Here is a 26,824-nt window from a genome sequence, read left to right as displayed (position 1 = left end):
TAAACGCTAACACGATTCCTTTACGTGGTTCAGAGATTGCTTGCCCCTACTCCACGGTGTGTCCTTGAGATGGACGAACCCTTGATCCTTTAGTGGATCAGTCCCCGATAACCTCCGACTAGAGCTTTCTCCTTCTTGGTGGAGCAAACCTCTCACAAAAGATCTCTACCTTTTTACAAGATGAAGTTTAGGCTTGGGAGGAAGAGAGTAGGCTTTGGAAACTTTGAGCAATGACTAAGGAGTTCTTCAACAAGTATCAATAACCTCCTTCATGTCCTAAATCTTCCTATAAATAAGAGGAGAGAGTTGATCATCATATCAACTTATCTCGATACCAATCAACTGGCGCTTCCATCAGTCGACTGGTGCTACCATTGGAGGTAGCCAACGGCTACTTCGCAGTGCCAACGGCTACTTACCGGTCGGCTGGTAAAAGTACCAGTCGACTAGTCATTGTTGGTTGAGTGAACAGAATACTTCTATTCGCTCTCAGTCTAGTCAACTAGACCAGTCGACTGTTACTTCCAGCAGTTGACTGGTCTCGGTTACACACTCACACTCATTCTCTCCGGAGTCGCCCTTAAAGCCCTCTTCCTCTGCCTTCATCCCTCAAATGCACCCGAGCCCGCGGCTCCTCTCTGTGCCATCCTTCACATTGTCTTGAAGTCTGCTTCCTTCAGCTTCACTCCGTTGCTCCTCATCCGCGGTCCCTCGGATGCACCATCCTTCACCGATCTTATTGACCCAAGCCATAGGATGAGCTTCCCAAAGCTTAACCGCACCAAGCTCCTCATGTGTGTTTCACCAAGTCTTGCATGACTCAAACACATATCAAGCCAATAGGAAACCTAACTTAAACTCTTTAACATATACATCAAAATAATGATCAAACCCCAATCAATCCTAGGTCGATTGTTGATGTGCGTAGATTGTATACATTTATTGGCATGTTTTGATGCACATTCACATACTTTGCGCATGCTTGATCTATGTATTTTCGTACTTTCAGCTTTCCTTTTTAGCATATTTACTCTCTTTGTTCGAAGATCTGCTTTTGTGCATTTTCTGTACACAGGAGTCGAAATTGATGAAAATTTCGTGTTTGAAGCCAAATCTGTGAGCAAAGCAAAGGGAAGAAGGTGCCCTACTTGAACCACACACTGCCCTGCTCTGGGGGTTGCCCAGGCCGTGTGGAGATCACGGGCTAGAAAGCTGCAGCATGAAACAAAGAGGTCATGGTCGTGTGAACCTCACACGGCCGTGCAAGGATCCAAAGAACCCAGATTGAGAAGGAGCCTAGGCCGTGTGCACCACACGACCATGTGAGTTTTCCAGAGAAAGGAGAAGCCTCGGTCGTGTGTCTCACATGACCGTGTGGGGTTCTCAGTGGCAAGGAAGGAGGCAGGCCGTGTATATCACACGGTCATGCCAGATTTCCAGAGGCTAAGACAGTTCAAGCCGTGTAGATCTACACGGCCGTGTAAAGGGGATATTGGAGATGTTTGCCACAGCCGTGTCTCACACACGGCCGTGCAAGGCTGGCAGAGAGGAGAATGGGCAGGGCCGTGTGAACCTCACACGGCCGTGCCACGGGGCCGTGTGGCGCCCAAACCTCACCTCTATTTAAACCCTTCTTCAATATTTGAAAGGGGATCTTCTCCCCCTTCGGAGAGAGCGAGATTTGGGGCTTTCCTTCCCATCTTGGGAGGATTTCTTGGCGATCTAAAGGTGGATCTTCAACGGAATCGACTCCGGGAGCGTGGATTGGATCCGAAGACCAAGCTTCATCTTAGATAAGTTTTCTTTCTCTCCTCTTCTTGGATTGGGGGATCAAAAAATGCTTGTAATCTCTATATTTTCGGATTTCTCTCTTCGATTCATGGAGTAGATCTCTTGTTTTAGGATGAGGGAGTATTTGCATGATGAATTGATGTAAACTCTTGTGGATTTGTCATTTCCTTGTTTCTATGATATTGTCTTGTTTGTATCAATTCGATCTTGAATGTATTGTTGTGATATGGACCTAATTCATATTCTTGATTGATTGTTTGAATGTCCTATGAATCTTATAAAGACTATCCCCCACTCGATTTTCCGAGGAAAGCACGCGAAAGGTGCAAGCCCGTGTAAGGACGCTTGAGGGATAAGATTTAGGGAAAAGGAGGATAATTCAAGAGGGTAGGATAGATTTAGGGATTAATCTTTATATCTTATGGGTTGAGGAGCACGATCTTGTGTTGATCATCCGAGGGATCTTCGTGACAGGAACAAGCCCGTGTAAGGACAACATAAGTTCATATCTACTTGATGACATTTAGGTATAGATTTCAGTCCTATGTCGGTTGTCTATTGCAAGAGAGAACCGATAACCTTCTATAAATGTTGGACAATTGAGAAATAGGATTTGGTAAATCATTTACATTGAGGAATCTTACAAAGAAACCAAAACTCCTAGAACATTCCTTTATCATAGCCCATAATCTTGTTTGTTGATCTTTCATTCTTATGTTTACTTTTCATTAGTTACATTTAGCTTTTGGAAACCAATTGATTAGTTGTTTAGCTAACTCGTGTTGAAACATTTCTAGTGCTTATTCCAGTCCCTGTGGATACGATAATCTTTTATATTACTTGCGACATTTTCGTACACTTGCAGAAAGCGAACAATTGCATCATCAAAGTCCTAGTGAGTGAAGCTAGACAATGGAAATCCTAGGGGGAGGTAATCTTAGGTGGTGGAAGTTCTAGTAAGTGAAACTAGGCAATGAAAATCCTAGAGAGAGGTAACCTTAGATGGTAGAAGTCCTGATTGTTGGTTGCTACTCGGAATATTGTCCTAGTTCCCTTGTACAAAAATTTGTACAAGCATAGAACTATCTTAGCTACCCATGTATTCTACTAAAGTTAAATTTAGATTGCAAACGATGCTTAACATTATTAATCCAAATTTTCCCTTTAGAAGTTAAACTTGAATTGGGAATGAAACTTAACATTCTTACTTCAAGTTCAACCGATGTGATCTTCCTAAGTTAAATCATATTACAGAAGTTAATCAAATATCTATTTCAAAGATCGGCTTTCAGGTCAAACGTGGCGAGGCACTAGGCCTTCTTGGGTATGTGATCATCCACCACTTCCTAAACAAAGTCTTTCAAAGAAATCGAATATTTAAACTTCTCACAGTAAACAAGGTTTAACAATAGAGACCTCAATAGAAACACATTATCGAAACATGAAATCGAAATGAAAATCATTAACAAAAATGATAATTAAAATCGATAACCTCTTGTGTTTGGTTTTTCAAGATCTATACAAAAGATGAACTAGTTATGATGCATAAACTAATAACTAGTTATACCTCTTATAACTTACAGACCTCTTGATCTTCTATTGTATTCCTCTTCTTATCTCGGACGTCGTGTGGGCAACGATCTACCAATATGAGAATCCACCCAAGCCTTCTTCTTCCTTTCAAGTTTCGGCCACCAACTTTCTCCAAGAGATGATGAAGTTCGGCCACCAACTTTCCTCCAAGGGATGCTAGACAAGAGAACCTCCTTCTCTTCTTCTTCTCCTTCAAGCAACCGGCCATCAATGGATCTCCACACCAGTATGTCGCCGGCCACCAAGAGGGAAAACAAAGGAGAAGAGAGAAAGAGTAAGGGCCGACTATCACCAAGGAAGAGTGGAGAGGAATAGAAGATGTATTCTTATGAGGTGAGGCACCTCTACCCTCTCTTTTATATTCTTTGGTCTTGGCAAATAAGGAAAGTTTTAAATATAATTAAAACTTCATTATATTCCTTGCTAATGACTAAAAAGGAAAGTTTTAAAACAAAAAATTAAAACTTCCTTTTCTTCTTGTCATGGCCGGCCACATGTTTGTTCTCCAAGGAAGGAAAGATTTTAAACAAAAATTAAAATCTCTCTTTTAAAAATCCCTTTTGTGGATAGTTCTAAAAGGAATGTTTTGTAAATTAAAATATCTCTCTTTTAAATCTTTTTATGGATATCTATAAAAGATAAGATTTAAAATAAAATATGGTTTCAAGAAAGGAAAATTTTATCAAAAAATTAAAATCTTTCTTTCACATTATAGATAACTACAAATAAGAAAAGATTTCAAATATCTCTTTTATTCCTTTGTAGAAAGCTATAAAAAGAAAGATTTTAAAATTTAAAACTCTCTTTTAAAATCAACATAAAAGGAAAGTTTTCAACAAAATAAAAACTTCCTTTTATTTCCTTTTATGACCAATCTAAAAAAAGGAAAATTTTATATTAAAATTATCCTTTTAAATCTTTTTAATGGATCTCTATAAAAGGAAAGATTTTACAAAATAAAACTTCCTTTTGAATTCCATGTGGTCGGCCACCCTTGCTTGGGCTCCAAGCTAGGGTCGGCCATAACTTGAACCCTTCTAACCTTGGTTTGGCCGGCCCTAGCTTGGGCTCCAAGCTTGGCTTGGCCGGCCACCTTAAGGTGGGTAAGAAGTTGGATTTGGGTAAATATAGATTTTATAAATAAGAGACTACGACAGGGATCGATAGGAGGAATTGGTTTTGGTCTCTCGATGAACTTAAGCTTCCCATGTTCACCCCGAACACCCAACTTGAGTTCATCAATAATATCTCATTCTACTAAAGAGTTATTATTGCACGACCGCACCAATCTCATATTACTATATGGGCTCCTTCTTATCATGAGTGTGTTAATCTCCCTGTGTTTAAGATATAGAATGTCAACTAATTAAATGAGTTACTGACAACTCATGTAATTAATATCTAGCTCCAAAAGTAGTACCACTCAACTTCATCGTCATGTCAGACTAAGTCCACCTGCAGGGTTTATATGACAATCCTTATGAGCTCCTCAAGGGGGCATCATCAATCTAGATTACTAAGACACAGTTTCATTCTATAATCAACAACACACCATATAAATAATATCATTTCCCAACTTATCGGGCCTATTGATTTAACGAGCTAAATCGCACCCTTTGATAAATCAAAGAAATGAATACTAAGTATATGTACTTGTTATTATATCATGATTAAGAGTACACACTTCCATAATAACAGAGGTATTGTTCTTTTATATAGTCAGTATAAAAAGATACTACCTCAATTGGTCCTGCTCAATACACTCATAGTGTACTAGTGTAATTTATTAATCAAGATAAACTAATACCTAAACACACTACAATCACTCCAATTGTTTGTCTCATTTCATCTTGGTTGTGAGCAACTGTTTATAATTTATAAAGATCTGATAACATCATCTTCTGTGTGTCTCCTCACACCATATTATCTACAATATAAATTAAATAGACAACTACACTTAGCATACATGTAGGCATTTGACCAATATGATTCTTATATGTTTATACAAAAATCTAGACTTTTAGTATACACTCTAACACTGATAAGTGAAGCTAGATAGTAGAAATCTTAGGGGGAGGTAACCCTAGGTGGTGGAAGTCTTGGTGAGTGAACCTAGGCAGTGGAAATCCTAGGGAAAGATAACCCTAAGTAATCATAAAGTCTTGGATATAGTTTAAGCATAAAGCTTAGTAGGTCGGGTAGACATACAGGAGTGCAATTTGATCCTAAGGGATTGACCCTTAGGTGGTAGACATGGAGAAGGGACCTCTAAGTAAAATGTAAGTCTAATAGATCAGGTAAACTTACAAATATAAGCTAGGTTGTTTGTTTGTGTTTGTATAGTTGTTTTGCAAGAACCTAGAATTGGAAGCAAAACAGAGAGCAAACAAAAGCAAATAGGTGAACTAGACTTGACTCGAGTCAAACCGGACCCAAACTGATTCAGTAGATCGAACCAATGGTTTAGTAAACCAACTAGGTTCGGTCCAAATTATTGAGTTGTGAAATGTTGACATAGAAGATAATGTGATAAAAGATCTTATTCATCTTTATAATTTGGATGAGGATAAGGATAAGCAAGATGATGTGGATAAGGCTTGATCCAGATATGACTTCATCTAGATATAAGTTCATCCAGATAAGGATATATATGATCAAACTCTATAAAAGGAGACAAAGTCTCTACATTCAAGATAACTTCTTTAATCTACTCTCCATCTCTGTGCTCAGAAAGCTACGCTGCGAAGCTCTGCAACTGGGGAAGCTCCAGGGGGTGTGCCGCTCTCAAGACTTCCAAATCGGCCGTTATCTTTTGTTTCGTTTGTTTATTACAAGTTGTACTTAATTTATTATTATTTGTTCTTGTATCGCAAATAATAAGACGGGTTTCTCCACCTCCAGAGTTTCGGAAATGAGACCACTAGTGGATGGGCGCCTCCCGTGATTAGGCCTTAAATGTTCTGACCCTGGGGAGTTGGGAATTAAGTAAATTTTGTGAGTATTCTTTTCTTTAAGTTTTTATTATATTCCTCTACAACTAACACTTTGATAGAAAGAACAACGAAATCGAAGCGAAAAGTGCCGAGCTGATATTCAACGCCCCCTTTATCGGCGCCACCTATCCTACAAATGTCCCAATTGTCAAACATATTTTATATAAGGCTTTGGATATTTACAATTTCAAGCATGACTACGACCCAAGTCATTTATGTCTAATGATGATAAAAAAGCCTTTAAGTCTTTAAGTGAGGGTAATTACTTTTCCAATATACTTTCTTACAATATGCATGGGAAGTAGAAATTTTCTGATTCGCCATTTAATTATGTCAAATAAATACATTAAATCTTAGTGATAATCATTTAGATTCATTACAATGTTGTAAGTTTTCAACCATAATATGATACATTATTACACTGTTATTTTTTTAATCATGATATAATATATTACAATGTCTATATTTTCTCCTAGCTACTATAATGTGATTAGTAGCTGCTACAACATGGCTACCAATCACGTTGTAGTAGTTACGGTAAAGTAATTACTACAATAATGAGAATCTAATAAGGATTGTAGGGTATAACCATGTTGTATCGGTCATTAGGGTTTAATTACGTTGTAATAACTACTGTCAAGTAGCTGCTACAATGTTACAAATTTTTTTCAAAACCTCTATTCCCTAAAAGTAAATTTTAAATCCAAGGACCTATAATCATTAAACACCATTGTAGCAGCTAGGAGAAGAATCAAAATCCTAAAAAATCAAAGCCCTAAACAACAGGAGAAGAATCAAAACATTCAAGCCTAACGAGATACTTACGATGGAGGCAAAGCTTCGGAGGAGAAACAAGTCGTCGCGATGAGATTAATTGACAAAGACACTATGGGGCACCGATCTACTTTCAATGAAATTCTTTCAAAATATTTATCGCACACCCAGTTTATAGGTTAAAACTTTGGTCGATGAGGATAAAATAGTAATTACACAATATATTTTCACTTTCTCCGGACGTGCATGATAATATATATTAGGATTAGAGAAAATTACAACTTATATTGAAAAGACTTACCATCGAATGGTTTGTGGGAAATAATGTTTGTAAAGTTTCCTACAAACTATATAATAAAAAATTGGTAAGCAAAGGTTGTTTGGAGTGTCAAAATAGCTGCTACAATGTGTAACAGCTAATATAGGATAGCTGTTATAACGTGGAGCAGCTATTATAGAGTAGCTGCTATATTGTGTGGCAGCTACTAGGGGTGAGCAGTCAACCCGCCAAACCAACCAATCCGCTCATACCGACCCAAATCGAACTGAAAAAAAAACTCCGTCGGATATAGGGTCGGATGTAAGGTTCTGATATTGCATTATCTGATCTAGTAGGGCTGAATAGTTTTTTACCCCAATAATCAAACCAACCCGATCTGCGATCACCCCTACTTATAGCAGCTATTGTCGATAAGCTGCTACACGTTGTAGTAGCTACTGCCGATTAGCTGCTACAACGTGTAATGAGTAATATCTATTACCATTTTAAAATATTTTACTTTTTTGTTGTATTTATATTTTATATTTCATTGGATATAGGGTTGGATATCTAAATAACTGATAATTCGTCGGATATCTGATGCATAAGAATCGCCAGATATGGGGTCAGATGTAGGGTCCTGATATTGCATTATCTAATCTAATAGGGCAGGATAATTTTTGCCCCAATAATCGAACCAACCCGATTCGTGATCACCCTTAACAGCTACTGTCGAATAGCTACTACAAGTTGTAACTGCTACAATGTGTATCATCTATCAATCAGGAAACTACTACATTGACAAGTTTCCTACAAATTATATAGCAAAAAAAAAAGGTAAGAAAATGTTGTTTGAAGTGTCAAAGTAGCTGCTACAACGTTGTACTAGCTAACTATGGAAATAGCTGCTACCACATTGTAGAAGATGGCTATAGAATTAGCTACTATAATGTTGTAGCAGCTACCATTGAATTAGCTGCTATAACGTTGTAGCAATCACCTATCGAAGTAGCTGCTACAATGTTGTAGTAGCCAACATTCCAAATAGTTGTTATAACATTGTAGCAGCTAACATTCCAAGTAGCTGATACAACGTTGTAATAGCTATATTAATTAACAGTTTAACACCCAGGACGTCCAATAAAGATAACATATATTTTCCTCTATATTAATTTAATAGATCATTTAGAATCACGTATAAACCGTATATATTAAGAATAGATGGAATTACAACTTTAAAAAAATGACTTACTAAGTAACTGCTACACGTTGTAGCAGCTATTTAAACATTTAGCTACTACAATGTGTAACAGCTAACCATCGAAGTAGCTGCTACAACGTATAACAACTAACTGCCCAAGTGGTTGTAGGCATTGTAGTAGGCGTCGCCCTTGTACGTTGTAGCATAAATCCTTCTATTATATATTATGATCACGGTTGGAAATTATAACTTAAAATGAAACAAATTATCATTGGTTATGAAATGTGTGAATTAATGTTTGGCAAGTTCCTTGTAAATTATATAAGCAAAAATTGGTAAGAAAGTAGCTAGGACTTATGCATTAGGATATATCAGAGCTAAAAAATATTGTTAAGAGCTGAAAAACAGACAGTGGAGTAGAAAGGCTTATGATTGAGAATGGAGAGTGGTGCCTTCAAAACCAGCGTCAACTATGTGTTTGACGCGCAATTTGGGCAGCTTTAGCCAGCTCGAGAACAAGTTCAGCTGTCAGCTATGTGCCTGGAAGCGGCGAGCTGCAACAGAAGACTACGACGAAGGAAGAATCGAGAGCGAGGGAAATTTACATTTGGGAAAATTCCTTTGTCACCATTTTGAATAATAGGAGGAAGGGGAGAGAGAATAAAAGAAATATTTTTTTGTAAAAAAATTGAGCTGGCAATGCTACTTATGCGCGTCACTCACGGTCATGCACGAAGCATCGGGCAGTATATCATATATATATATATATATATATATATAAAGCAAGGCTTTGATAGCCTGAGTGATGCCGGTGATTGTGAGGAGCGAATGAGAACACCCCCTCCGAAATTAAAAAAAAAAAGATTAATAGTATATATTTGAAAAGTCCTCACTGCTATTTTGACCTATTGATTCACCGCTGTTTGTCATCGGAAACTAAAATTAATCACATATTTGGAAAACCCTTAACCTAAGCTATCCATTGGTACCACTTTTACGGAAAAAAATATTGCGGCTTGCAATGTTAAATATTGAATTTTAAAAATAAGATATATCATAATAAATGGATAAATTAAATGTAGAATACGAAGTGGGAGCGCTAAATTAAAATTGGAGCGGATTTGAACTAAATCCAACGGGTAGACGCAGAGATAATGATTACATTAGTTTAAAATGGGATTGATTTGGTCAAGTTATGATTGAACCAAATTTAAGATTTTTGATTAGTTTAAAACAAATTATGGTAATTTTGAGAAAATTTTCTCTTTCATTCTTTTCTGAGTTTTCTCCCTACACACACTGCAGCCTCTACTGCGTCATATGTCATCGTCGATATAGGAATGCTAAATATTATAAGAAAGCGATATAATTAACAAATGATTTTTCATCAATAAACTCTGGGGATCGACAGATCATTGTTTTAACTAGAACTTATGACTAATATCGAAAATTTCAAATTTAAGTTCATTTTTAGCTTCTTACATTCGAGATTTATATTTTAGATGATGAAAATCGACCTATACTAAATTTTTAAAAATCGCCCCTCCAAATTTAAAATCTTGGCTACGCCATTTCTAGTGAGCTGACACGTGTGGGCGCCTCTCACATACGGAAACGACTTCGTATGTGAGAGGTGTCCATGCGCATTGCCCATCAATGCCGTCACCTAGTTAAAAAAAAAATCTCACACATATATATATATATATATAATAGGTTTTTGTTAACTTGGATGACGTGTGTGTGAATACCTCTCACATACAAATATATATATATATATATATATATATATATATATATATATATATATATATATGAAAGCTAAGAAAATTAAAGATAATGAAAATATTCTTTGTGATTTGCTAGCTACCACTTGAGCGTTGTACTAAATGGTGGAGTCCAAAGTCCAAACGACTAATCTCGAGCTGTAGATCATGATCGCCAATGTTGATGTCGTCATCTTGGACATTCTTCCTCTTTCTTTCATGTTTTTTTTATTTTTCGACCATAAATCTAAATTGCAGCTCCTTCTCAATGCCGTCGGGGCATGGTTCAGCTGTTAGTCATACCGGACCGGGACACACCGACTTGCTCGAATCTACCGTGCTGAATAGTTTGATAGGGGTTCGTATATATATTGGTATGGATTGATTGATATAGCTTATGCTTCATAAAAAATGGATAATAGCTTAAGGTGGTATAATATATAAAATATTATCTTGCTCACATCCCATTAGTATCTAATGTTAAAAAAAATGAGTTTAAGATTTAGTATCTAGCTTACATAAAATGATTTTTTAAAAATATATATAGAGAGAAATATATCTTACATATCTTACGTAACACATCTAAAAAAAATTCTATTTGAATTTTTTTGTGTGTGTACTTAGACATTATAATTCAACTTATAAAATCTTAAATAATATATCTGTGAGTAAAAACAAAGATAAACAAAAAACTAAAAAACAAAAAATAAAAATTGAAAACACGCTGTTAGGCGGACGAAGTCCTCATGGGACGTCCGTAGCTTAACTTTGTATATATAATATTTTAATTGAATATAATGTATTGCATATTAATTCTCTGCTTAGATCAGCATGCCTACAAGGTGATGAAGTTAATATTTACAAAGATTTATATAAAGTTTCTTGATTAAAAAAGGATATATACTTTATTTTTTATAAAAAAAATACTGTCCACTTTTGTAATATAATAAAATATTACTCGCTCACACGTAAGCGTCCTATTAGCATCTATTTTTTTTTAAAAAAAATTATTTAATGGTTAGGCTACGTAAAGCGATTTTTTTAATATATATACAAACAGAAATATATATTACATTACACATATTTTTAATTTAAAATTTTTATTATATTTATTATTACAACCTAACGAATATGCGCGATGCGCACAGTACGTATATCAGCTTTATTTTTTTTCTTTTTAATTATTTCTCTTTTTAAAAAAATTAAAAATAAAATAACTTTAAATATGTATTATAATATATTTAAAGTATATATTCATATATTAAGGATTTATATATAGAAATATTAATTTTTTAAAATTTAAAATCTAAAAATAATAATATCGTCTGTTATTTTTTATTATTATTTTTTAAAAATTTTGAATTAAAAAAATTAATTAAAATATTTTTGTAAGATTTTATTTTAGGATTGATATTTCTCAATTAAGTTATAATTTTTAAGTTATTTTTTTAAGATTTTATTTTTAGAGTTCAGATTTTTCAATTGAATTATAATATTTAATAAAAAGAAAAAATAAAAATAAAATAAATTTAAAAATTTATGAAGTATTATAATATATTTAGAGGATATATTTATGTATTAAAGAATTATATAAAAAAATATTAATTTTTTTAATTCGAAATATTAAAAAAATAATAAAAAAAATCTGATATGCTGCGCGCAGGTCGCAGTGGGCGGCATCACAATTGATTTCTAAATTTTAAATAATATATTCGTGATTAAAAAAATATAAAATAAATAAAAATTGAAAACGCAATGGGACGTCGGTAGCTGACCTATATGTATAATATTTTGAGTATAATGTATTGCATATTAATTTCTCTGCTTAGATCAGCATGCCTATATGATGATGAAGTAATATTTACAAAGATTTATATAAAATTTCTTGATAAAAAATAGGACATATTTATTTATTTATTTATTTATTTATTAGAATCATATCTTTTTTTTATTTATTAAAACGCTCTAGTGCCAATGCATGATTTTCTTTTTTTGTCACCATAATTTTTTTTTTTAATTACTCTTATTTGTTTTTATTATTTTAGTGTTAGTGTAGCAACTAAGGGTGCGTTTGGTTCGGGGTTATTTTTGATAATCTTGGTTATCCATCTAAGGTTATCAACAAAAACCTTGTTTGGTTTAGGTATTTGATGATTCCCAAGTAATGTTCCATGCCCGACACGTCAGCAAAAGGGTCATGCAACCCGGAATCAGAAAACCTCAGAAAACTAAAGTTTTTCTTGATTCCGGGGTTAACGAATTTTTTTTACCAAAAATACCCTCCGATAAGAAAAAACATAAAAAAAAAAGAAAAAATATTAAAAAATGTAAAAAAATAAAATAAAATTTATTTTTTAAAAAAAAATAAATAATTTTTAAAAAAATAAAAATTAAAAAATTAAAAAATGTTTAAAAAATTTTTAAAATAAAAATTTTAAAAATTTTTTAAAAAAAATTTTAAATTTTTTTTAAAAAATTTAAAAATTTAATTTTTTTTAAAAAAATTTTAAAAAATAAAAAAATTTTAAAAATAAAATAAATAAATAAAAATTAAAATTAAAAAAATGTAAAAAAATATAAATATAAATAATATAAAAATATAAAAACAAAAAAAATAAAAAAAAACACATAAAAAAAGTAAAAAAATATACAAGAAAAAGAAAAGTAAAAAAATATTAATAAATAATAATAATAATAATAATAATAATATGTATAGTTAGTTTTGTAACTGAGGGTAATACGGTAAAATATTAAAGTAGAGTATTCATTAAAACCTTCAAACAAACAAGTTTTTGTTGTATTACCTAAGTTGAACCAAACAACATTTGGTTATGTTTTATTTCCTATAACCAAGTAATCACATAACCAAGGTTATACATGATGACTTGAACCAAACGCACCCTAAGAGTTTATATCTATTACCATACTAACACTTCAACTCTAATCAAGATAAATAAATATGTTGTAATAATTATAAATTTATAGTTGATATAGTATATACATAGCTATCAATATCAATAAATTGTATTATAATAATAGAATATATTTATATGATAGTAATTATAATTTTGCTTTTGTAATATTAATATTTCATTTCTCATAAACATTGATTACAAAATATATATATATATATATATAGCAATTACAAATCATAACGGTTATAATATAGATGATATTCGCTCGGGGTAATGTAGCGGTTAAAATGATATATTATCACATAAGATTTTAGAGTCAAAACTCAATGTGTGTGAGCATACCTTCCTCCATACCTTACCACCTGCACTAATAATTAATAGTTACCCGTGATTTACCTTCTCTATGTTGGTCTAAGGACGAGTTGACAGATTATAATAGGAATAATTGTGTAGTACATCCATGACAATAAGTATTGTATTATATTCAGTGGCGGATCCAGGAATTCAAGTATGAAGGGGCGATCACGATGAACAAGGGGTGGTATCTTCTATCTCCATCGGTAGGATCCCATAATACTAAAGGTTCCACTATCGGCAGGGGGGGCGACCGTCGATGTCGTCCCCCCCCCCCCCCCGCGCTGGATCCGCCCCTGATTATATTATGTAGGACAAATTACCTCCGTGATCCTAAAACTTTTCTGATCGTCTACTTTTGACCCTCTAATTTTTTTTTAATAAATTAGTTATTCAACTTTTTTAATTGGTCACTTGTGACCCCCTCTGGCAAATTTTTCTGAAAAGATTGACAAAAACTACAAAATATGCCTCCTACGTACCTTTTAGAGGGGTACAAAGGCGTCCATCACCCACACGATGTTCAACCAAAATCCCATGGCCATCTTCACAGTTTTCAAGGTGTGGCTTCCCAGAGAGATCTTTGCCAAAGAGATGCTGGCGCATCGTAGTTGCATTATGTCGCCGCGTCATTACTAGACTCGGTTGGGCTACTACAACCGGAAACAAATACGATCGATTCACTATTAGGGAGGTTATCATCACTGATGAGCGCTAAAGATGAGGTAGCGGTGGTAGGGACAATGACCTTCTGCGGTAGTATTTATTAATCTTTCTAGTAAAATTTGACGAGTACAAGTGATCAGTAAAAAAACATTGTATGACTGATTTATTTTTTAAAAAAATTTGAAGGGCTAAAATTACATGATTAAAAAAGTTTAAGTGCCACATAGATGCATATGCACCACATATAAATTATTTTTTTCATCTTAATTTTTGTTTTAATTTACTTTTGTTATCTCATGAGAATTGTATTCACTTATGCGTCCGAGCTTAATTTGCAGGATAATTCCGACCCTACTGGACATTAATTTTCCAAGTTAAAATCAATTGTACTTGAAAAAACAAACAAAAGAGTTTAATTCCATGAACAACACAAGCGTAAGAAAAAGGTGGTTCATGCGTTCTCATCCCTTTCTACAGAGGAAATCAAGCCAGATCTTTGCATATATAGAAGTTTTTTTTTTTTGTTGCTTCTCATGTTTTTTTTTCCAATGTTCAAGAATATTCTCACACACTTATCTCATTTATTTGACAACAAAACAAAGTGACGAAGCGTTCCATCACATGCATCAAAGAGCAGAGTCTAGGTGTGAGTTACGAGTAGTCAAGAAGAAGCCTTTGTTTTCTTTTATATTAAAGGGGCATCCCATGTTTTTGTTTTATATATATCAAAAGGGTTCTCGTCCCATTTAAAATGATATAATTATTCTCTAATATTATTTTCATTATTATCTCATTTATATTTTTCATTTAAATTTTGAATCGATCGATCATCGTATTATAATAGTTATGAAATTAAAACCATAGTTGTTATATATATTATAACATTTACGGAACTCATAGTTGTTACAATTATAATAATTATTATTTATAATTGTAGCAGTAAAGAGGATTAAATTTTTTTGGAGTTTTTGAAAAATTCTAAATGATATTTTTTAAGCATAAGACTAGATTACGATGGGTTACACCTAATAATAAATATAGATCTCTAAATTGTAGGTCCCGTGTAGCCGGCAAAAAAAGGATGAATTGCTCTGAAAAAATAAGTATACCTTTCTCGAAACTTATGACTTTGGTTAAAACAAATATTTTAATAAAAAAAAATTAAAATACATAAAACAAGTACGAGGCACAGGGACAGAGCTAACCAGGGGCTATCCTGGGCTATAACCCAACCCTGCTTAAGTACAACGTCAAGGGAAATTGATTCCTCACGCAAGTAAATGTTTAGAAAAAGGAAAAAGAGGTTAGTGTTTCTTCTCCTTCAGCTCATGGCAAGCAAACAAAAGTGAACAGAGAAACGAGTGGAGCCTCAGTCAGCTTCAACAATATTCAGCAGTGGTGGATATAGCTGATGTACTCACCCAGGAAAAAAAAAGGAGAGAAGAATTAGAGCTAAATTGCTGTGAATTGGGAGAAAAATAAAAGAAACTAAATGAAAGAAGAGAAGAACATTATTGTTTCTCTTGCTAAACAAAATGACAATTGAAACCAGTTACTTGGGTAAAGGAAACTTGGAAGAAACTTGTTGAGCTGTTGGCCGGCCGGTCGGAAGATGGCTGCTGTTATGGTTGAAAGAGGGCATCAAGGTGCTACTTTTGTTGTTGAGAAACGACTGTTCGAGGAGGAAATACAATATAGGGCTGCTACCGTTGAGAAGAGGAGAGCTGGAGAGGGAAAGGATGCAGTTCGATGGCTGGAAGAAAGGAAAAAAACGAGGTTGCTGCTATCGTCGATGACGAATAGAGAGGAAAAATAGAGCAGAGGAGAGAGAAGAAGAAAGAAAGAAAGGTAAAAAAACATAAGTCTGGCGATGAGAGTAGCAGTAGCTACTGTGTGGAGAAAGAAGAGAAAAAAATATTCGATAAACATAGCTAAGTCATTTTAGATCCCCGAATCAATCTATATATTCAGTTTGATTATAATTTAATTAAATAAAATTTTAAAAAAACTCTGATTTAAATAATATAATTTTTATCTCCGCCTACCTAATAGATTTAGATTTTAACCGCAGCATTCTCACTTCAGGTTCAATAATGAAATTTTCTTCTGCAACGAGATGATATCATAATCGTGCGAAATAAATTCTAACCTTTCTATGAAATTCTTAGCCTACTCAATTAACTCAAGATCAGCTGAGTACATTTCTAAATCCTAAATCCGTTCTTGACGAGACACAAATGATTTACTTTATTTGTAACTGGGGAGATTGCTAATCCAAGATAAATGAAGCTCTATATGTCGACTTCTTCTTCGACATAAGTCAAAGGTGGAGAAGTCTCGTACAAAACGTTGATAGCTCATGAACAGTAAAGAACAGGAAAGAATTCGAGTATAAAGAAAGTGTTGTATTAAACTGACTGAATCAGAGCTTTATTTATAGTGCTCTGGTGAATTTTATCTATTGTTGACGTGGCATGGTCTGGGCGCCTGGACCCTCTCCGGACACCCCTAGGATAACAAATTTTGTCTCCACGCAATGGTTTTGCGCAACATTTGGAAGATAGACTTTTCATCTCCGGGGGCTTTGACCATGTCCGGGCACCCAGACTGGTGCTAACGTGGACCCAAACGTGATCTTCAGTGACTAGGCGCCCTTTCGGCACCAAAGTAGTCTGGGCGCCCAGACCATCTTGTCTGGGTGCCCTTATTGGTTAGTCTCGTGTTGACCATTCGACGTCTTCTTTGGTTGCTGGCTTCGTCTCTAGTTGTTTGGATAATACTCCGACCTTCCAGAGTTGAGCTCACCTGAACCAACTCCGGTCTTCTTGTCCCTCAAATGTTGTGCACATTCTTCTCGTCCGCCGATGTACTTTTCCGCAGTACCTCGTCTCTCGGATGCATCGAGCTCGTCGGCTCCCTTCCCGTGTCATGCTTCTTGCTATTTGTGTTTTCCGCTCGACTTCTTGTATTACTAAGCTCATGCACACTTAGACATAAGACATCAAACACAATAGGACCTAACTTAATCATGTTGATCATATCAAAATTTACCCGGGATATTTACATAAATGAGCTTCAATTTGATATATTGTGTATCCCGTGGTTCAATCCAAAAAAAAATTATGACATCTCAAAACTCATTTAACATTTACGTTGCTATAATTATGTAGTAGCTACCAAATCGTAGCTGCTATAATTGTGTAGCAGCTACCAAATCGTAGCTGCTATAACTATATAACAGCTCAGTTGTAGTAGCTACTAAATTGTAAGTGTTGCATAGTTATAGAAGCTATAATTTCATAAATGCTACAACACTCTTCCCCCTAGTTCATGATTCAGGCAAGCGCATGAAGTGTTACCACAATGAGGTCTGAGGTTCGAATCTCGACAAAATCAAGGTAAATACCTCCCTTATGTGCTAGTTATTATTCCAAAGGCTAGTAGCCGCCCGTGATTTACCTCCTCCGTGTTGGCCTTGGGACGGGTTGACGGGGGCGCTGGGGGCGAGCGTATTCGTCTTTTACCACAATGATTCAGACAAGCAATATATAAGCAAAAGATAATAATATGAATAGTACAGTAAAAGATAGTTAGGTAATTATCGATGAGAATCAGTGCCTCTTGATAAAATATCAAAATAAGACATCATCTTAATTATTCTAAAAATAAGGAGCACCCTTTTAATTTTTACCTATAATTAATTTTTGAACAAGTTTATGACCTTCAAAGATTTGGCTATGATTATTGCATATACGGTCAAGTCCAGCTAACTCCACCTTACATGAATGCTATCGATATAAATGGAAAACTAATTTGGATTAACTAAGCTTCATTTTTTGATCATTGGAGACTCGAATATTATTATATTTGATCCCTGAATAATTAAGGTAGGCCAACTAATTTTTTTGAAAGAGGAAATTTGTCAATCAATCATAAAATGTTAATCGACCTATCTTCATCTAAAGGCGGATCTTAATTCATCTCAATATGTTTAGCCATCAAATAATTGAGGCTAAGTTTAAGCATTGAGATAACTGTTCAAACATATTTTTACGTCTGAGTATCGGGGATCATTCTCATACAATGTGGCTCATCTAATTTCGAAATTAAAGTAAAATTGTACAAAGGCGGAATGAGATATTCTTTTGATATATATAATAAGTCTAATAAAAAATGAGCACCCTTTAGAATTTTGCCCAAATTTCTAATCATGCCAAGGTAAGCTCAATTAAGTTTATCAAATTTCTTACACATAACTCAGCCTCCAAAGCTCTGTACACAACTTACTCCCATCTCTACAGTATGGTCTCTTGAGCTCAAGCTAGATACAATTCAACCTCTTAAATTCTACATATAACTCTAGACTTTCTAAGTTCTTTGTATCACAACAACCTCATAATGATATGCCTTGTGATTCTAGCAACGATCGCTACATAATTGTCATCTCTAGATCAGTAATGACAAATCAGCTAAATGGGATTATCAAGGGAAAATTAATGAATAAAACAATCATAACAATTTTTATTTTTATATTTTTGATATCGCAATCATGACCTCTATGAATTCTATATCTCCCTTGCACCTGTAAGTAGTCACCTCTATAAAAAAAATCTTCTTAATTTATTTTTAATCACGATCAAATCAATTGTAGTTGAAAATAAAAGAAAAAGAATTTAATTGCATGAACAACACAAGCGTAAGAAAAAGGTGGTTCATGCGTTCTCATCCCTTTCTATAGAGGAAAGGAAAGGAAGGCATCTTTGCATATAGAAGCTTTTGTTGCTTCTCAATTCTTTTTTCAGTGTTCAAGAATATTCTTACACATACACTTGTCTCATTTCTTTGACAACAAAACAAAGTGATGAAGTGTTCCAACACATGCACGGAATCAAGGTTTGAGTTGAGAGTACTCTTAATCATAATCTTCGAACAAGTTTTCTTCATGATTAACGTTCTGTCTGGGAGGACGTGAGGGTAAGATAAGTAAAGGGAAGATAACTTTTAATTTTATTTAGGAAGAAGATAAGGGAAGGGAACTAGAACTTTTACCCTCCCTTATCTCTTAAATAGTCTATTTCTTTACACCTCGATTTGAGTTGCAAGGAAGTTATCCTCTCTTCCCTTCTCTTCCCTTTTCATTAATGGGCCTCTCCTCATCCCATCCAAATAGAGGATAAGTCTACCTAACTCGAATAATGAAGGCTATTGATATATATGATAAAACTTGTTGGAAAATTGGTTTTGAACCAATTAGTATGTGAATAAGAAATCACATGGATTGCTAACATGGCTTAATCGTCGGTTTAAGATGGACAAATTAGAATCATCCAAATGATAATGTATAAGTGCTCCTTTGAATTGCTCAATCTCAACCATTAATTTAAAAAAGAAAGGCATCTAAATGAAAATGCATCGTGTCTCTTGGGAAGGGAAGGAATCTAGATCACTCAATTCAAGTTGAATAGATGAGATCTAATTGATCAAATAAGTTATTCTACCCTCTCATTTGGTATAAATAAGATCTCTTGTATTCTCATTCATTCATTCCATTTCAAACTAAAGCAAGCATTGTATTATATACTTGCATTTGGAGAGTTTGAAAAACTTCTTCGATTTGTAATGCTACTGATCCTGTCTCAAAGTTGAAGATGACGCGTTGGGTAGGTGGCTACTTCTTTGACCGGATGAAAACCTCTAGATTAGATCGAAGACTCTTGACTGATGTGTTGAGCTCTTTACACACATTTAAATGAGCCAACAGAACGTCAACACCAAAAACTAGGGAAGGGGTCCCTGACAAAGTCCTCTGACGCTCAAGTCAATATATTACCTAGGCGGGAAGTAGAACAGTAGTAATGAACAACAGGATGCACGCTTAGTGTAATAAAGTGTGTGTACCTTGCTATCGGAGAGGACCCCCTGTTTATTTATCACCTCTATAACCTCCCCGATCATGAGATGATAGAGAATGTCAGAAGTTGTTAAGCAACGGAATATATGTGTCCTGAAATATGTGTAGCCAGTCCGAGGAATCTTCTGCTACCCATATGTACCCTTTTTGTAACTAACATCATTAATGAAGCAGTTGAAGGAATATGTGGTCATAAAGTATCGACTAAGGTGAAGCATAATCACCTCCGAGGAAGGTTCCCTAAACCTGCATCATCTTAGAAGAGTATTGTCTAACAAACGGTTGTTATTCTCTGGTAAGTTGCTAGGATTCTCTGACAATATTGTTCCCTGGGCATATCTCGGCCGAGCATTGACCTGCTCGGGCGAATAATAAATGGAACTTTGAGTTTTATAAGGCTGGCCTGTACTCTGCACTTCGTTGCTATATACACGTGTGGTAATGCCATAGACTTGAGTGAAACACCGTTCGATTATTAGGGTCGCTCAAATCTATGCTGAGAGTCTGGAGATCTGAGTGAGATACCGCTCTATCCTTACGGTCACTCGAATATATGATGCGAGTTTGGAGAGCTGAGTGAGATACCATCCTATCCTTTAGGGTCGCTCAAATATATGCTGGGAGTCTGGAGGTCTGAGTGAAATACCATCCGGTTATTAGGATCGCTTGAATATATGCTAGGAGTCTAGAGATTTGAGTAAAATACCGTTCAATTATTAGGACTGCTCAAATATATGCTGGAAATGATCTGGAGATCTGAGTGAAATCATATGAGAGAGCCATTTGAGCTTGGACAACTTTATGGTTGTCCTACTGTATATAGGGCTGCTCATCTTCTAGAGAATGGAGAACTAAGTTCCCAGGGACCCGACCAGCCTTTCAGTTGGGTGTCTTCATTACTGGGCACTGGTCCCTAATCACTGAAGTAATATCTCGAGCTGTTCATATCTAGTCGGGTCATTAACTGTACCTGGAACTAGGACGCTTGTTCCTCAGGTAGGATCCGCCGTCCTTGAATTAGGGGCCTTAGTACTGGATAAGAGGCTGAGTTCTACCCAAGGATGACCCTGTGATCGTCACCTTAATTTCCTTGACTTAGACCTCTAGCTCACCTTGACTTCACCTTCCACGTTAGTCCGAAGTTCTCATTTAACACCCCATATCAGCTGCTATTGTAAGATAAAGTCATTATATCTTGGAAGATGATTATCGTATTCTATGAGCACTGTATGTGGGGTAAATTCATCTTAAAAAGATAGAGCCAAACTCTAATCTCAATTTCACCAAAGTAGTATTATACCATTATTCTATCTATGTTCAGATTATACCATCACCACCAGATCCAACAAAATGTACTTTTATTTCAGAAAAAAAAATCAAACCTTCTAGTGTTTTTTTTTTTTTGACACTTATGAATTTGATGCCAAAATATTCATGGAAATGTTAGTATTTGGATACCTTGGTGGAGTACAAACTAATTTGGGTTGACTTTCATTTTTTGATTGTCGGAGACTCGAACATTATTAATTACAGTAAGTTTATATCGAAATTTAACGTATTTGAATATGTCTCTTTTTTATATCTTAGCTATCTGTACTAATAGTTAATAGCTACAGTAATTTATCTTCTTCGTGTTAGTTTATGATGGGTTGACGGGAGTGCGAGCGAAATGACTTTTATACCATATATTTTCAGCTTGTGAGTAGAAAAGGGCTTTATTTGCAAAAGAATAAATCGAGAAGGATCTAATTGCAAAAGAGCATATTTCTTGCAGGACGGGCTGCGTACTCTCTTCCCTCTCCCATGAAAACCTAGTACTCCCATCTCCAACGCGCTCGCAGAGGAACACTAGGAATCGATACGAGATCGAGAGAACGCAATGAGTCGCGGAACTGGAGCCGGCTACGATCGCCACATTACTATCTTCTCCCCGGAAGGCCGTCTCTACCAAGTCGGTAAGCCTTAGGCTCCTTGATTCCTACACACTGAAAGATTTGATCTTTAGGTATCCCCAGTGTGGATCATGCTCGAGGCATTGATGTCCGCAAGGAAACGTCCGATCTAGGTTTGATTTTAGCTGTAAGTGGCGTTTTCTTTGATTCGGGCAGAATATGCGTTTAAGGCCGTCAAGGCGTCCGGGATCACGTCAATTGGAGTACGTGGAAAGGATTCGGTGTGCGTTGTCACCCAGAAGAAGGTTCCTGTGAGTATAACTCCTACATGCTACTTTAATATCATTCTAAGACGCGCTCTAGCTTTTCATTTTTCTGTTTTATTTTATTTTTCTTTGGTGGTGTGGAATGCTTTTCATGTTGATTGTGTAACCTAGTATTTCTGGTGGAAATATTGATGCAGGACAAGCTCTTGGACCAGACTAGTGTCACACATCTCTTTCCCATTACAAAGTGCCTTGGACTCTTAACCACGGGGATGACAGGTTGTTCATCTGTATTCCTCCTAGAATTATGGCCTTAACAGTTTTGACTTTTTTATGCTCTCAATCACCGTGGATAGTAAGCTGGTTGATATTTTTAAAATTATGCGAGCTTAACCTCATGGAACATCTTTGTTTTCTGCCTCATGTCAAATCAATAGCACACGTAGATGTATTTATTCATCAACCATATTGCCTATGCAATGTATTACTACTATCCTTGTTCATAGTTTTCTTGAAAGTGTTTTTTTTGGACAATTTTGTGTAGAATTATCTTGGATACAATATTGCATATTAGGACAGATGCGTCTTTTGATTTGTGATAGAATACCCAAACGTCATAAGAAATGTTAAACCATATTTTTTGTGTTGAATATTGGAATGCATATATGATATATATATTCAACATGATTAACTTTTTGTCTTTTACCACTTCTTTTGTAGCTGATGCAAGATCCTTGGTCCAACAAGCGAGGAATGAAGCAGCAGAATTTCGTTTCAAATGGGGATATGAGATGCCTGTAGATGTATTGTCCAAATGGTACAAACACGCTCTCCCTACTTGTAGACTTGTATGGTGTTAATCATTGTACATTATTGGTTTATGCATGTAAACAACTGCACTAATTTTGTCCAATTAAACTTGTTTAAAGACTATATTAGATTTTTCCATTTCGTCTAATCTCTAGACACCCAATTCCAAACTTGTATCAATTTGAAGGTTGTAACACTCAGTTTTTGAAATATTGCTGTTAGGATATAGTGATTGCTAGTTCTTTTTCTTGCACGATGCCAATATTTGTTGTTTCAATATTTTATGGCATAGGTTAATGCTCAATTTCTATGGAGAATTAAATGCGCTAGTTTTATGCAACTCTCAAGATTAGGAAAATTGGCTTTCAATTCTTATTGCAACAAAAGGTGTTAACCTTCACCCCGGGGCCCTCCAGGACTGCCCCATGCGATCTGGAAGGAGGTAAATCACGAGGGCTTCGCCTAGCACAGTGGCCCTTTGCATGGGAGTCAGGTGACTTGTGATGCATTTCGCACACACCGGGAATAAACCCCATGACCTATTGCAACAACACCACATGCAAGTACCAACCGTGTCAGCCTGTGGGGGCAAATTGGCTTTCTATTCTTGCCCCATAGTGAAATTTACTATCAAGACATTGATATTTGATCAACCATGTTATGTAGATCTCCTTTTCTAGTTAAGAAATGGCTGTCCATTTTGACTTCTACTGGATTTAGATTTCAAGAGACCTTACATTTGGAATTTGATCTTGTGACTTACCTGAGCTATATGGATCATACTCCAACTATTTAAATTTCTGGTGTGTAGCAGGTCAATAGCATGTTCATTAAGCATTTTATAGATAACTACCTTTGCATTTCGAATACACATTTTTCGTCTCTTTTAGTAACTTAATATTCTGTCTGACATGAATGTCCAGGGTAGCAGATAAATCGCAGATATATACCCAGCATGCCTATATGAGGCCTCTTGGAATAGGTTAGATTCTTGTTGATATCTTTAAGATTGCGAAATTCCTAGAAGAATGGAAATAGGTGGAGCCTTCTTCTAGATTTAAACTGCCTCTCTCTGTCTCTCATACTATGTTGTTTCGTTGAAGTTGCAATGATCTTGGGTATTGATGAGGAGAAGGGAGCCCAACTCTTCAAATGTGATCCAGCTGGCCATTTCTTTGGGCACAAGGTATGCAAAATCTGAAATACATTTGTTTTACTTGCTTTTATGTCTTAGTAATCTCTGGTATTATGCCACTCTTGAGTGGATTCTTTCTGAAAAATAATCACAATTGTAGTATATGAAACATAATCCGGAAGATAATAAATGGAACCATGCTATTACTGAAGAATCCAATTGAGCTGTATAAACGATTGTTACTAAGATGAATATGGCTAGTTCTAGTTTTCTTTAATGATATCTGTTGCTACTTTTAGGTTTCTTTTAATGAGTAGTTAGAAAAGCAAAGCATATAACTCAACCTCAATTACTAGGGAAGATAAAAATAAACCGGTGCACTTGCTAATTAGGTTATCCATTTAAGTCTATACAATGAGTATGTATGCCCTGCATTCCAATTTATGTTCTTATTGATGATTGACATACGTTCTTCAGTCAACTGTTAACTGTTTAATTTTACAGCTAGTTCTATGTTCCTTTTGCTGACTCTTGAGGCACTAACTATTGAGTTGCCATCAACATAATTGTTAATAATAGGTGTTATTGTTATTATCCCTTTTCAAACTATCATGATAATGATTCCTTAAATTATGGAGTTGAATAATATGGGAAGTTGCAAGTTATGAAGTTCATAGGTTGAGTGTTGTAACCTTGGGTTAATCACTTTGGGCAGGCTGCTAGTTGGACTTATCAATAATAGGCTAATTCTTAAAAAAAGATTAAATTCTAAGCACGGTGAGGTGCCCGGAAAACATTGCCTTTGTGATGACAGAGCATCATCTGGTCCTGGACACCGTCAATTATGAACAAATATAAAGTATGTGTTGGAGTATAGGTTTTGATGTAGACAAAATCCTTAATTTGGCTATTCCTAATTAGTTTCACACAAACAGTTGTGAGCCAATGGAAGAGGTTTATAGGCCTAAATGAGGGAATTATTATCTTTGCTTGAGCTCATGTGTTTTTTAATTGAGCTTGTATTTTGGACCAGTGATTTAGTCTAAAGTTACTTAGTCGGTTCTCTCATCTAGGTGGGTCTTGTTACTCCAATATACAATGACTCTATATGCAGTATAAGGGGAAGTCTCCTTGTCAAAACATTTGCTCAGCTTGATATGGTATATCTTGTCCAATGTGAAATAACTCGTACACACCTAATGGAGCGTTTATCTTAAAGGAAAAGTGTATTAAGTTTTTATACCTCTCATATCTTTTAGTTCCATCTATTATTGCGATACATTGTTGTATAACTAGAGTATGCTTTTTTTGTAAATGCAGTTGCAGCTTACTGATTTTTATACTCTTCCACGATTTTAATTCCAGGCAACAAGTGCTGGCCTGAAAGAACAAGAAGCGATCAACTTCTTGGAAAAGAAAATGAAGAATGATCCTGTATTCTCATACGAGGAAACAGTGCAGGTATGCCCATAAGATATATTGTTGTTAGTATCGTATGACACTTGGTTCAAATAACTCACATTCTCCTTTTATGTAGGATTGCACGAATACTCTCTTGCTTAACAAGTTACTTTCTCACTTAACAAGTTTTAGCACACTGCGATATCCAAATCATGTTTAGTGGCTTAGAACTAGTTAGCAAGTCTATTCTTCCGAAATTGTTGCTTATATATTATTAGAATAAAAATAATTTGTTTGTTTTAATAATCCTACCCTATTCTCTCATAATTTTTGACAAGCATAGTACTCTAGTTAATTAGTACCCTTTACACCCTTTTCTCATTCAATGATTGGTTATCGTTAGCTAAAATATTTGTGAAGTGATGTTTTCTTGACTTGTTTTTGTCTAGACTGCAATATCTGCTTTGCAGTCAGTTCTGCAAGAGGATTTCAAAGCTACAGAGATAGAGGTAATCACTTATTTTAGTCTTGAGACTGGATTTTCTCATAAGATTTGAGAACGTATGTAGTCACAATTAATAGTTATCTATCCTTTAAAATTTCTGTGATTATAAATGCTTATATATTAGGTGGGAGTTGTGAGGACAGAAGATCCAACATTTAGAGTGTTATCGACAGAGGAGATCGAGGAACATCTAACAGCAATCAGCGAACGCGATTGATAGAAACTCAGTTTCACAGCATGACTCAGTTTCAGATTCCTTGTTTTAAACTTTTGGCACAGCGTTCTTAATGAATTAGTTTCAACGATCAGACAAGTTTAAAATCCTTTGTTCCAGGATCATAACATTTCTGAGGTTTTGACAACTTTACATCGTTTTGATTGAAAATTTAGATCTTTTTCTTGAAGGTCATGGAGTTTTCCATGAATGATGATGGTGGATCACTGGAAATTTATGTCTCTCACTAATGTGCTCATGACAAGGTCTGGCTGCGTCATGAGTTCCGTTAATTGGAACCGTCCGACTTCGGTCTGATGAACGGTAGCGATGAGTTTGATGACGCCAGTTGTGACATGATGGAATATGTTTATTACGAGT

General features: G+C 35.2%; 1 protein-coding gene across 1 annotated transcript; it reads left to right on the top strand.

Annotated features, from left to right (window-relative positions):
* Positions 1-22,002: 22,002 nt before the first annotated feature.
* LOC121975182 (proteasome subunit alpha type-6-like) lies at positions 22,003-26,633 on the top strand. The gene is made up of 9 exons (XM_042526646.1): positions 22,003-22,175; positions 22,329-22,423; positions 22,576-22,657; positions 23,099-23,195; positions 24,112-24,170; positions 24,292-24,374; positions 25,689-25,784; positions 26,174-26,233; positions 26,354-26,633. The coding sequence occupies exons 1-9, from the start codon at positions 22,100-22,102 to the stop codon at positions 26,444-26,446; spliced, it is 741 nt and encodes a 246-aa protein (XP_042382580.1). The 5' UTR covers positions 22,003-22,099; the 3' UTR covers positions 26,447-26,633.
* Positions 26,634-26,824: the final 191 nt, after the last annotated feature.

The sequence above is a fragment of the Zingiber officinale genome, chromosome 4B, assembly GCF_018446385.1.
Source record: "Zingiber officinale cultivar Zhangliang chromosome 4B, Zo_v1.1, whole genome shotgun sequence".
Classification (NCBI taxonomy): Eukaryota; Viridiplantae; Streptophyta; class Magnoliopsida; order Zingiberales; family Zingiberaceae; genus Zingiber; species Zingiber officinale.
The sequence above is the reverse complement of the archived record's forward strand: the minus strand, read 5'-3'. Positions and strand labels throughout refer to the sequence as shown.